Source organism: Molossus molossus, unplaced genomic scaffold (genome assembly GCF_014108415.1).
Source record: "Molossus molossus isolate mMolMol1 unplaced genomic scaffold, mMolMol1.p scaffold_m16_p_7, whole genome shotgun sequence".
Lineage (NCBI taxonomy): Eukaryota > Metazoa > Chordata > Mammalia > Chiroptera > Molossidae > Molossus > Molossus molossus.
In genome coordinates this window covers 104,701,374-104,714,983 of record NW_023425401.1, presented here as the reverse complement: position 1 = coordinate 104,714,983, position 13,610 = coordinate 104,701,374, and the positions used below count along the sequence as shown (strand labels likewise).

General features: G+C 52.8%; 1 protein-coding gene across 1 annotated transcript in view; it reads left to right on the top strand.

The window, feature by feature from the left end:
• TPK1 (thiamin pyrophosphokinase 1) overlaps positions 1-12,011 on the top strand; it is a 251,943-nt gene extending 239,932 nt beyond the window's left edge. Inside the window, exon 9 of the mRNA XM_036246505.1 lies at positions 11,689-12,011. Within this exon, the coding sequence (XP_036102398.1) occupies positions 11,689-11,807 (119 nt within the window). The 3' untranslated portion in view covers positions 11,808-12,011. The remainder of the gene's footprint in view (positions 1-11,688) is intronic.
• The last annotated feature ends 1,599 nt before the right edge of the window (positions 12,012-13,610 follow it).

The window sequence follows — 13,610 nt, the reverse complement described above, 5'->3', positions numbered from 1 at the left end:
GAGGGGTATCAGGAGGATCATCTACTTGCTGAAGCCGGGTTCTGCCCGTGTCCCTGGTAGGGGAACAGGAGCCCGGAGAAGCTGGAAGAGCCGTGGGCGCTAGGGGAGCCCAAGGGGAAACGAGGGGTCGGGCAGCAGGGGTGACGGCAGCAGAGAAGCGGGCATCTCATCAGTAAGGGACCTCCTCCGAGGGGCACTGGGTCTGGCGGAATTTATCAGATTGAGCCAAAATGTCAGAGGGATTTACGTGGCAAATACTTCCGATCTTCCAGAGTCTTGGTCAATTCAAAGACGCAGAACCTCTGAGCAATCTGCCTGGATCTCCCCACATGATTAGGAGAAGCACCTTCTCCTGGTACCTAGACCTCCGTCCTGAGGTCTGTCCATATAGGCAACGGGGTTCCTCATTGTCCTGGTGGTAGAAATACGGAGGTTTTGTGGGAGGTGGGTAGATATAAATTGTAACCTAGTCCGAGCGAGGACCTCGTGTTCAGAACCAGGGACGTGTCTCCCGCGTGGGCCTGCTCTCGGATCTCAGGAGCTACCCCTTCTCACGGCGTCTTGGAAGATGCCCGGCACTCCACTTTGGTTTCTCCCTCTTGCTTAAATGGACTGTAAGAAGTTCAAGTGCCTGGCGGTTTCCCAGCGTGACCCCTGGGCGCCGACCGAGCTGCGGGTTGCTCTCCTGCGTGTCTGAGCTGGGCCGTCCGTCCCGATGCTCGGTCACCTTAGCGACCGCACGGCCACCTCCTGCAGCACATCGCCTGGCCAGCTCGGGGCGAGAGCGGTAAGACCTTTATTTTGAACTCAGTCCAATCGCAGTTTAGTCTGCGGACTGTGACGCAGACTCGCCCCCTCTTAGAGTCACCTGGCTGCCTCCGGGCTTGTCCTCTCTGGTGTCACAAAGGGTGTCTGTACTCAAGGTGACCGCCGCGGTCCAGACCCTCCCCGTCACACTGGGAGCCAGTTAACCCTCCTCCTCCCGTCAGACGGAGGTTAACAGGTGCGCCGTGGAGCGTAGTATTTCTTGTCATGGGGCAAGTCAGCTTCTGCGTGAGGCGTAAAGATGCTGCCTCGGTCCAACCTCATCCAAATTCGGAATGTCCTTAAAGCAGGCTTGGAGGGTGTCACCGGCTTTCCCAACCCCACGCGTTTCATTCTTCTACTCGCCCCCCTTTCTCGGGGCTCGCGGGGTGCAGCGCTCTGTAGTGGCCCTTGATCACGTATTCCTCCCAAGACGCCTTTTCTTCCGCAGAACGTCCCGTGGTTTTCATTTGTCCGGCTGGGGTGTGGGGTTTGACTGGACGAGTCTGAAGGAGCAGGGAGAGAGTCGCCTGCAGGGGGGGGGTCGTGGTAACTAATCCTGCTGCCGCCCCCCATCCCTTCCTGTCTTCACTTCCCATCTGTTGATGTACTTAAGAGGAGTCTCTTGACATTTGAAGGAGACAGTCAAATGCCAGTTTCAAGCCCTCTCAGTGCAGATGAAATAGCAGATTTCCAGAACCTTCCCAGAGAAGTCAAAGCCCTCCACAGCGTTAACTCATTCATCTCCACGACAGGCATTACTGCTGCTTTGCAAAGGGATGCTGAGGTCGCCTGGGGAGCTTCTGGCAAAAGCCAGAAGGATATTATGGTGGAGAACTGGCAGAGGTCAGCAGGGTCAGCAGCACGAGTGACCTGCCCAGCCGTCCACAGCTGTGGCCACAGCTTGGGGGAACCTGGGTCTGGGAGCCAGTCACTTGGGCCGTATGTGGCCGTGGTTCTCATACCCACGTGAACGGTTGGGGGGGAGGAAGCCGAGCAGAGTGGCGCGGACTCGGCAGGTCAGCATCCCGCGGCGCACACACGGCCTGGTGACCAGTTCTGCACAGACGGCTCCTTTCACGCCAGTCCTGTGAGCACACGCCAGTCCTGTGAGCACACGCCGGTCCTGTGAGCACACGCCGGTCCTGTGAGCACACGCCGTGTGGACTCAGCTGTGCTTTCTGTTCCGAGAGCCCAGTGAGCGTTTCCCCCAAAGCGGCTCTGGCTCTTTAACTGCAACCTGGGACCTGGGGGTAGACTATGCTAATGACACACAGGAAGGAATTCTTTTCGGCAAAGAAAACAATCCCTTCTTGTTGTTGTTCTTGTTGATTTTTAAAAGCCCCCGCATTGGAAAACGCTCACCTTGGGGACGTGCTCTGATACTTAGCTTGGGCACCTTCAAGCAGCAGCGTGTTCTAATTGTGCTGTGGACATCAGGCCGAGTCAGCACGCAGGCCTGCAGAGGAGGAAGAATAATGGGCGTCAGCAGCCTTCTGACGGCTTCCAGCCTCCATCCAAGGGCACAGGAGAAGTGTGGCCTCAGAGAGAAGACAGGTGCAGCCGCTTCTGGTGAATTGTAATCGCCCTTCCTTAGACATCTGGGTTCAAGGAAGACTCGTCGGCAGGACAGAGCGGTGGCCCGTGCTCCCCTTGGAGGGAGGCTTCAGCAAGTCAGGGGTCTGAGAGAGACTGCGAAGCAAGCCCCACGGAGGGCGTGTGCTCTGAGGCGTCCTGGTGCATAATTCAGGTCCTCTGCGTCCACAGCGAAGTGAAGACTGTCCCCGGTGCCAGGCCGTGGGCTCAGCGTCTCCTGACGGCTCTTCCAAGAAGCTGCCAGCACCACAGCCTAGAACAGCTCGCCGGCACTTGAATTTGGATTCATTTTGGTGCACGTCACATCAGTGCGCATCTCTTGATTTGATTCTTGTAATGGGATTATTTCGTCTTTGGGGGAAGTAAAGGTGGACAAGAGGAAAGTACTTCCCTTTGTAAGTTCTTAGCCTTTCCCCCCACACTTTGCCCTAAATTTTAATGTTGAAAAGTTCAAACCAACAGCAAAAATCTACCTACGTTTTATCCAAATGTATCCATTGTTAATATTTTTCTACTATGTAGTTCTGCCTTCGTGTGTTTGTTGCTTTCTGAACCATTTGAAAATGCTAGCATTATTCAACTTACGATGGGTTTATCAGGACATAAATATCATAGGTAAAATATGCATTTACTACACCTAACCCACTGAACATCACAGCCAGCCCACCTTGAACTGCTCAGGACACTCGCCCGAGCCTGCGGCTGGGCAGGATCCCCGCGCTGCCGCCGCGGTGTCGTGTGTTATCGCTAGCCCAGGGAAAGATCGGAGCTCGGAGGACAGTTTCTACTGAACGCCTGTCTCCTTCACACCATCGGAAAGTCAAAAGTCATAACCAAAACCACCATAAGTGGGGGACGGCCTGTATGTCGAAGGCATGATGATACTTAACCCCCGAAATTCTTCCGGTCGTACCTCTCAAGAACAAGGATATTCTCCCACATAGCTACAGTGCCATTGTTACTCCAAAAAAGATAACATTGCTAGAACAGTCTTATACCGCCCGTGCTCATCCCTTCATTTCCCCAGTGATGCTGTTCACAACATTTTTGAAATTCACTAAAAAAGTCATGCATTGTATTTGGTTGTCGTCTTTCAGTTGAGAAAAGCATCCCCCACCCCCCCCACACACACCCCTCTTTCTGGTCTTCCTTCCTTATCGACAGCTTTGTTGAACAACCCAGGCCAGTGAACCTGTTGCGGGTTCCACATTCTGTGTTGGTTGGATTGTCTCCCCTGATTAGATTCAGCTTAAGCATTTGGGGCAAAAATCATTACATAATTGGTGGTGGATCTGTGTTCGTCCCAGCATCATATCAGGAGGCACACAATGTTCGTTTGTTCTTTTACTGGTGATGCAAGGTGTGATTATTTGGGTAAGGTGCTATTCACGAGATGTCTGCTATCTTTTTTTTTTTTTTAATTAAAAGTACTAAATACACGGAGTGCTGCTTTGACACCGTAAGTCTCTTGCTCCGCAGCAGCGTTTCCCCTGGTGGCGCCAGCGTCCCTGACAGACGACCCTGCCGAACCATCTCTCACTCCGGCAGGTGTCGGTGGCGCCTCTCGAATTCTCGTGCCTTCGGGGTCCTTCTTGTGGAGGGCTTTTCCCCTCCCCCTGCCTTTGGGGAGTCTTTTCATTCTGTGATGTTATTCTGCATCGCTCTCAGTATTCTTCTCTACTAGTGAAGTACACCGAATTGCTTTTTTGAGCTCTTGCTTTTTGGAACAAGATGTTCCAGACTCACCCTGTACTTGGCCAGTCCTAGACGAGGAGTCTAAGTAATCAACTTTTAATACAAAGTATGTTCCAGGGAAGCAACCAAGTCACTTACAAATAGAAAGGGAATTATTTTCCACCTGTAGTAGGTAGAGAACCAGAGAGAGCTGCACAGGCTGGAAGGTGACATTTCGCCTTAGCCTTGAAGGGTACAGCAAGCTGGAGAAGGTCGGACGTGTGTCAGCAGAGAGGGCACATGGGAATTCTCATGGACTGGCAAGCTCCTAGTCTATTAAAGAGAAGGCACGGAGGTTGGATGGGAGGAAGCAGCCAGGAGGTGAAGGGCCTGAGATGCCCCAGGGTGTTTGGGGTGGGGACAGGAAGGTTAAGGGCAATTGGGTCTAGCAGTCATTCTCTGTGGCAGTGGCGTGATCTTTTGGAAGGAGTGTAATTAGAAGATTCTCCGCTGTGTGCCCAGGCAGGAGTCTGTGCATTATGTTTCTCAAAGAATGTAATATGTATCCCATTGGTGATTTTAGGTTAGGTTTGTTTAGATTTTGCATTTCAGTCTCTTTTCTATAGTTCTGTTACATATTTCTCAGCCTTCAACTTGAAAGACAGATGGCCCGGTCTTTCTCACTGCTGAGTTTATCTTAAGTATCTTAAAATGATTTTATATTCTCATCTTGCATGTAATAGCCCCTGTGTAAATAACCTGAGACTATGCATGTGTGCAGGTGAACGGAAATCTGTATCTGTGATAATCAATCCAAAAAGAATGCTCCTCTGGAAACCAGACACTTCAGGTATAAGTATGGTCCTTGCTTCCGTAGCCTAGGCCAGCGGTGCCCAGGTACCATGGCCACTACCGGACACTTAAAATGTGACTTGTCCAAACTAAGATGTTGGAAATACAGACACACCATCAGATTTCAAAGACTTAGTATGAAAATGTAGAATATCACAATAATTTTTATATTGATGACATGTCAAAATCATATTTTAGACATACTGGATTAAATGAATATAAAGCGCCTACCCTCACCATTTTGTTCAACTCAGCAGAAGTACCAGCCAGAACAATTAGGCAAAATGGAAAAAAAAAAAAAGGTATTGAAATCAGGAAGGAAGAAGTAAAATTGTCACTCATTGCAGATGATGTAATATCATACAGGGGTGGGCAAAAGTAGGTTTACCATTGTAGTTAATAAATAACACAAGAATAAACTGTGTTTCACATACTCACAATTGTAAACCTTCTTCTGTCCACCTCATATATACAAAGACCTAAAGACCCCACCAAAAAAACTATTGGAACTAATAAATGAATTCTATAAACATGCAGGATACAAAAATCTGTTGTATTTTTATACATTAATAACAAACTATCAGAGAAGTTAAGAAAATACTCTCATTTACAATGGCACAAAATAAAATATCTAGGAATAAATTCAGCCAAGAAGGATCTCTGTCCTGAAAACTGTGAGACACTGATGAAGGAAATTGAAGAGGCTCTTGGGTTGGAAGAATTGATACTGATAAAATGTCCATCCTACTCAAAGCAATCTACAGATTCACTGCAAGTCCTATCAAAACGCCAAAGGCATGTTTGCAGGGACGGATGGAACCACAGAAGACCCCGACAGACACAGCAATCTTTAGAAAAAACAAAGTTGGAGGCTCCACCTTCCTGATTTCAAGCTACATTACAAAGCTGTAATAAACAGTATACTGTTGGCAATTTAAAAAGACACGCAGGCCCTGGCCGGTTTGGCTCAGCGGTTGGAGCATCGGCCTGCGGACCAGAGTGTCCCGGGTTCGGTTGCCGCTAAGGGCACATACATACATACATACATACATACATAGACACACAGATCAAGTTACCAAATAGCCGAGAAATAAACCCATGCATATGTGGTCAATTCTTCACAAAGGAGCCAAGAATGTACGATGGAGAAAGGACAGTCTCTGCACTAAATCACCTTGGGAAATGGGACCTCTGTCTTACACCAGACACAAAACGCAACTAAATATGTACTAAAGGCTTGAGCATAAGACCTGAAGCCATAAAATTCCTAGAAGAAAACATAGGCAAAAGTCTCCTTTTTCATCAGTCTTGACAATGATTTTTTGGATTTGACGACAAAAACAAAGGCAACGAAAGCAAAAGTAAACTAGCGGGACTACATCAGAGTAAAAGCCCCTGCAGAACAGGGAGGCCATCAGCAGAATGGAAAGGCAACCTACCGAAGGGAAGAAAATGTTTGCTAATTGTCAGGTAAGGGATTGACATCCAAAGTATACAAGGAACTCATACAGCTTAATAGCAAGGGGGGGGGGGGGAACCCAGTTAAAAAATGTACAGAGGATCCGAATAGACATTTTCCCAGACAACAGGTACATGAACCATCACCAGAGAAACGCAAATCAAAATGAGACCGAGATTTGACCTCACACACCTGTTAGAATGGCCATTATTAAAAAGACTATAAATATAACTGTTGGCTGGCCAGAGCGTGGAGAAAGGGTGTTGCTGGGACTGTAAATGGTGCAGCCACTGTGGGAAACAGGATGGAGGGTTCTCAAAAAATTAAAAAGTAGAACTTCCATGTGATCCAGCATTCCCACTTCTGAGTATTTATCTGAAGGAAAAAAACAACAGTAATTCGAAAAGATACCTGCATCTCCATGTTCACTTCAGCATTATCTATAACAACCAAGACATGGAAAAACCTAAGTGTTCACTGACGATGAACAGATGAAGGTGGTGTGTGATGGAATATTATTCAGCCATAAACAGAAGGAAACCTTGTCATTTGCAACGATGTGGATGGTCCTTGAGGGCATTAGTCAGACAGAAAAAGACAAATGTCTTATGATCTTCACTTCTATGTGGAATCTTTTCTGAAAAAGCTTGTACGGAAAACAGGTTGGTGGTGCCGGGGCGGAGGGAAAGGGGCGAATGTGGTCAGACTCCTAGTTACAGAGGAGGGAGTCGGGCCTGCCGGGCAGCACGGTGGCAGCCGTGGGCAGCGCTGCCCTGTGCTTCTGAGAGAGAGCTTCACGTTCGCATCACATGAGAACATGTGTCAGCATGTGAGGTGCTGACAGACGTCCGATCCTTTCCCAGTGTGTACATATGTCAAATCATTACGCTGTACGCCTGAAACGAACATAACACTGCAGGTCAGTTATATCTCAACCACCGTAAATATGCATACTAACATAGTACTTATATTTACTTTTTGCAAAGTGGCTACTGGAAAATGCACAGTTAGCTGTGTGGCTCGCATGTTTCTGTTGACAGGACTGACACACATAACTGAACGTGTTTCTTTCTCACTAGGATTCCAGGGACTGTGAGTACACAAAGGGCATGTCACCCCACCCTCTAAACGAGGACCACCGTGAGTGCGCCCTCGAGGCCGTGAGAGGCACTCTCTCTCTTTAATTTTTGAAAAGTGTCAAGAAAACCCTAAGTATAAATGCTACTGTATAGGAAACAATTTTGATTGAAACAGGAACATCGGGGGCATATTAAGTGTAAATTAACAATTGTTAAGTAGAAAGCTTGCTTCTCACATTTCTCTCCAGATCCCCTTTTCAACACCTAGGAGTCAAAGCCGGTGGGGGTGACCGAGTGGAGGGGGTGACCGAGTGGAGGGGCGCCTTCCCACAGGGAGGCTGGGGGTGGGGGAGGGAGGCTGGGGGTGTGGCTTCTGCTGTGTGGGACGCAGTTAAGGACATCCTGTGTTGGGGGCCGGGGGCCTCCAGACGCATCCCAGTGGGCTCGGTGTGGACAGGGTCACGTGAATCTGGGAGCGGATTCCCCCTGCCCTCGCCGCACCCCGCTGCTGGTGTCCTGCTCCCCACCTCCTCCCCTCAGAGCCCTTCGGAGAACTGCCTTGACCTCCTGGGTAAGGTGTGACTCCGACCCTGTTACCACCACAGCCAGTGAGGTGCCCTGAGCAGGTCAGCCAGTGCTGGACAGTGTCCTGAACGGATGAGAACTGCCCCACCGCAAACACCCCTGTGCACAGCGTCTCCCCACAGGGCTCCCCGAGCCTGTGGTCGCCCCAGCAGTCGGTGATGGACCCGCACGTGGACATCGGCTCCCCCGCACCGGGGGTCACAGCTCTGGAGGCCACTAGGGTCTCCCTTCCCTAGGGAGCTGGACCCCTGGGGACTGGAGTGCAACGGAGTGGACGGTGGGCTCACAGCACCGGCTCCTGGACCTTGGCGGACATCGTGTCCGCTCACCGCGGGACCCGGGTGGGGTGCGGGTCCGCTCATTGCAGGGCCCGGGCGGGGTGCAGGTCCGCTCATTGCGGGGCCCAAGTAGAATCCCAGCCAGTGGCTTTGCTCAGTGCCAGAGCCAAGCTGGTAGCCAGTCTGCCTGATTCTGGACCTCAAACCATGAGCTGTGCCGGCCTTGGTGCTGCTGGGCCGCCGCCGCTCCCCCCCCCCCCCCCCCGCAGGGCAGCTGAGGCGCAGCCCGGCCACCTGGAGGGCTTAGCTCAGCGCACTGCCCTCTGCAGAGCCAGGGCGGTGACCAGTTAGCCAGGGAGCTCGGTGCCCAGTTCTGCCTGTCCTGTCCCCAAACACAAGCCTGGTTGGCCCTGGGTCTATTCTTCTACCCCAATCAGGTAGGGAAGATGGTCCCTCCCACACTGAATATGACCTCCAACCCCACCCGACCAGGAGACCTCATCAGAGCACCAGGAACCTACAGAGCCCGTCCTGTGCCCAGTGACAGAGGCTCCTGAGTGCAGAGCCCATCCCACAGCCCTGCTCCAGAAGGGCCAGTGCCTGCCCCAGCTGTGCTGGCCGCCGTCCTGCCCCACCGGGTCCCCGGCAGCTCCGGTGCCATCCCGCCCCACCGGGTCCCCGGCAGCTCCGGTGCCGTCCCGCCCCACCGGGTCCCCGGCAGCTCCGGTGCCGTCCCGCCCCACCGGGTCCCCGGCAGCTCCGGTGCCGTCCCGCCCCACCGGGTCCCCGGCAGCTCCGGTGCCGTCCCGCCCCACCGGGTCCCCGGCAGCTCCGGTGCCGTCCCGCCCCACCGGGTCCCCGGCAGCTCCGGTGCCGTCCCGCCCCACCGGGTCCCAGGCAAGCAGCCAGCTGGCCTGGAGCCTGTTTGCTGCGCCGCCCAGTCAGGGACACTGACTCGCAGCCCTGCTTCAGGCTGTGCACAGGGCGGTTCTGTCTGTCCAGGCAGCCCATCCGGAGACTCCGGCCACCTGTCCTGGACGGCAGGGAACCAAGACAGCACACGGAATTTCAAGGACACATCGTGCACTAGCTAGTCCTCAGCTACACAAACCAGGTCTTAGCAAATTCAAGAAAACTGAAATCATACCACGTATCTTCCCTGACCATGGCTGTATGAAACGAGAAATCAGTAACAGAAGAAAAACTAGGAAACTCGTGAATCCATGGAAATTAAACAACCCTCTCCTGAGCCACCAGTGGCTCAAAGGAGAATGAAAAGGGGAATAGAAAGCATTCTGAGGCCAAGGACGCAGCAGCAGCAGTCTGGAGAAGGAAGTTCAGGGCGGTAAGTGCCCCCGTCAAGAATATGAAAAGGTCTCAAACAGACAACCTGCCTTTACACCGGTGAAACTGGAACGGGAGGGCTAACTAAGCCCACAGTTAGCAGAAGGAAAATCATAAAGATGACAGCAGAAATAAAGAGAGAACAGGGAAACCGTAGAAAATACCACCAAGCTAAGAGCTGGTTCTTCGCCACGGTAAACAAAGTTAACAAACCTTCAGCTAGGCTAACCAAGGGGAAAGAGAGGACCCAAATCAACAATCCCTTCAACCCAGGTGAAAACCAGGATGTGTAGGGTTTCCAGAACCTTAACAATTCACCGGGTCAGGTTCAGGTGCGTCGTGCACCCCTGCTTCTCCACTAGAGTGTTTCCACTTTGTATTTTTTTATCCTCACCCGAGGAAATTTATTTTTTTTGCACTTATCTCCAGATAGAGCGGGAGGAAGAGAGAGAAACATCGATGTGAGAAACACATTGAGTGGCTGCCACTCACACAACCCCAACCGGGGTTGGTGACAAACTGCAACCGAGGTGCGTGCCCTTAGCGGGAACCGGACCTGGGACTCTCTGGTCCGCAGGCCGATGCTCTCACCACTGAGAACCGGCCAGGGCGGGAGTTTCCACTTTAAAGCTGGCGGGCCTCCTGGAGCACCCCCGCACCGGAACAAGTGGTCGGACGTGTCCCCACTGCCCCCCAGCCCTTCCCATGCTGGGACAACCCTGACACCCGGGGCCTGGGCCACCTGTCGGGGGAGCCAAGCCTCCCCTCCCCCTGCCACCCCATTCCAAGACTCTGCAGTGAGTCTCCCTACGACCAGCACCTAACCCTCTCTCCGGGCAGTCATGTCTGGATCAGCAAACGTGTTGTGTGCGCATGTTACTGTCATCTAGGAACCTCACCTTGGGAGGGTCCAGATCACTGACGCCCGAGGTCTCTGCTCCTGTAGAGTTTTACTCCAGGCCTCGCATTCCCATTCCGGGAGGTGTGGACAAGAGGGAAAACGTAGTAATTTGAGTTTTAATGAGTAAACTGTGTGAACTGGTAATGCTAAGTATGCAGTCATGATCCTGTCAGTACTATTTCTAAATTTTAAATCGCCCTCTTGAAGATTTCCTTGGAAAGATAACAGGCTCCCTCTAGTGGGAAGTGATATTACAATGGAATTACTTCCCCCCAAATAGTGTATCTCCCTAGATTTCTGACTCACAGTGTGGGCCCCATAGCACTTATTTTTCTCTTTGAATTTTAGCAAGAAATACATGTATATTTATAAGCTAGTCATGTTGATGAAGTGAACTCCTCTAAGCAGAGAGAAGTAGGTTACCACTCGGTGCCTTGGCATTGACGCCGACCATCTTGTTACAATATATAAATACAGGTTTGTGTACATGTCATTTGTGAATATGCAAACTCTTATTCTATAACTTCACTCCTAAGCCTCTACCTGGATAACTAAGTCTTTTAGAGCACACCTCATCTCTTACCCCCATTTTGCGGCTGAGCTCAAGGTCACACATTTGGAAGTCTGCTTTGACCTCTGCGTTCCCACTTTGTGACTTTGGCTTTTCTTAATTTATGAGAAAAAAAAGATTGAAATCCTATGCTTTCTTGAAGCACTTTGTTTTCTGCCTGACATCATTTACACTTGAAGCTAAAACAGAACCGCTATCAAGTTTAATAACTGACGTAGAATGTTCTGCATCATCAGGAAAAGTTAAAATTGCATCAGGCAAGGACTGAAGTAGCACGTGACAGAAATGGGTTTGGGTTGTACCGTTGGTGATGAACAGAAAAGTGGTCACGAAGTTTGGTATGAGAACAGCATATACCCAGACAGGCAGGAGCCGTAACCAGCTCCGGAAGTGGTCCCAGCAGGTCAGAAAACCTTTCCATTTTACAAGCCCACATTGCACAGATCTCCCACCAAAGCATGTGCTTAACCGCTGGTTGGTAACTGGGACGCGTCTCTCCTCCCTGGAGAAAGCCTGGCTTCTAACCTCTCCTCCCTCTCTTACAGCGAATCACATGCTGGGCTTTGGAACACTGGTCAGCACGTCCAATGCCTACGACGGATCTGGGGTTGTGACCGTGGAGACAGACCACCCGCTCCTCTGGACCATGGCCATCAAAAACTGACCCAGGGACTGGCCTGCATAGCCGTGCCTCAGTTTACCTCATCTGCCAACGAGTTGTTGCTCCACAAGGACAGTCCCCTTGGTGTGCGGGAATCTCAGCCTCTCCGAGGGGAGCCCCTGGTTTTAAAGATGTTGATGTTTAGGTGATTCAGGTAACATAAGTGACAGGTCTGTTTCATAGTGAGGGGGGGAATCATTAAGAAAATAAATAAGCTGTATTGCACTCAGTTGGAAAACTGCTGTGGATCATTCCACCATACAATTCAGCACTGATTATCCTTCTGCTAGGAATCATTCCGTTTAGCCCAGAAAATCGCCTCAGTCTGCGGCTGGGAGGGCCGGCTCGGGGCTCCTGCTGAGCGTCTGTCCCCGGGAGGGCCGGCTCCGGGCTCCTGCTGGGCGTCTGTCCCGGGGGGGCCCTCTGCCTGGGAGCCGCGGGTCTTCCCAGAGCCGGACGGCAGGACCGCGCCGGTTTACTCGGCCTCCTTGCCCGGTGGCTTTGTTTTTGAAAAGGGGGCATCGCCCTCATGCTGAGTTGGAAGCGGGCAGCGTGGGAGGCCCGGGGGTAGAGAACCGGCAGAAGCCGGAGGACAGCGGGCAGCCGCCTCGCGGAAGGACAGCCCGGCCCGCGCTCGCGCCTGCCGGGCTCAGAGCCGGGGACGGTGCGCAGGCAGCGCGTGCACTCGGCAGCCTGGGGGACAAGAGAGCACGGGGTGCCCAGGAGCCTGCGTCCCCTCCTGCCTTCGCCCCGCTCCCCGGAGCCCCCTCCTCGCCTGGCACTGGAAGGGGCTGGACGCGGGTGCCCGAGCCGCTCCCCCTCGCTCCAGACAGACCACGGCGGGGTGCGCGCTAAGCGCGGCCGATGACACGACACGAACCGCGCTGCTGCTTGATGGGACCCTCCTCTGTCCCTTCCCAACCCGTTACCATAGAAACCATGAAGGAGGGGAGCCTGCCCACCAGGCTCTCCGTCCACCGCCTCCGCTGCAGGGGAGGGGCCAGCTGTCCCTGGGGTGCTGCTCTGGAGAGCGAAGGGCATCGCGGAGCCCGCGAGCAGGGGCTCGGGCAGCCACGGGGTCTGCTCATCCGCGCGAGTGTGTGAGACAAACCCAGGTGCCAGATAAGATACTCCGTGTGCACGTCTGCGCGGCACGCGAGAAAATCTCTCCTCAGCCCTCTTCCCCTCTCATAGCAGGGTTTCTGTAGTTGAAAGATATTTGCTCCCAGGATGATTGTAACGATGACTTCACTCATCTGATTTCAGAGAACCCTGGTTGGTGTTAATACATCCTCCGGGTCCCGGGCGTGGGTGCCGACCTGTGGGCCTTGTAGGGCGAGAGGACGGGGAGGGCGCTCGCAGGGCTGGACGAGCTGGAGGAGGAGGACGAGGAGGACCTGCCCTGGCGGGGAAGTGCCCTGGGGATGGACGGCACCGGGCCGATTGCAGGCTCCGTGCTGCGTGGCCCTTCCGAGTCTTCTCAGACAGACGCACAGTCCCGAGCTCTGTCCGCACACCGTCCAGCTCCCACCCACGGCACAGACACCCGCGAGCAGCGGGAAAGACCAGCCCACACTGGCTCCTTCAGCTCCTTCACGCGGAACCTCCAGCAGAAAAGCTTGCCCAAGACCCCAGCCTCTGCCCAGCCCTCCCGCGCCAAGGAAGCCAGAAAGTGGGTGCTGGGTGGGTGCGGGCTGGCTCAGCACCCACCGTTCCTCCGCCGGGGCTCAGCCGCTCTGCCTTCCTTACTAGAAATGGATGCACAACACACAAAAGGAACATGTCCACTGTCATGAGATGTGACCA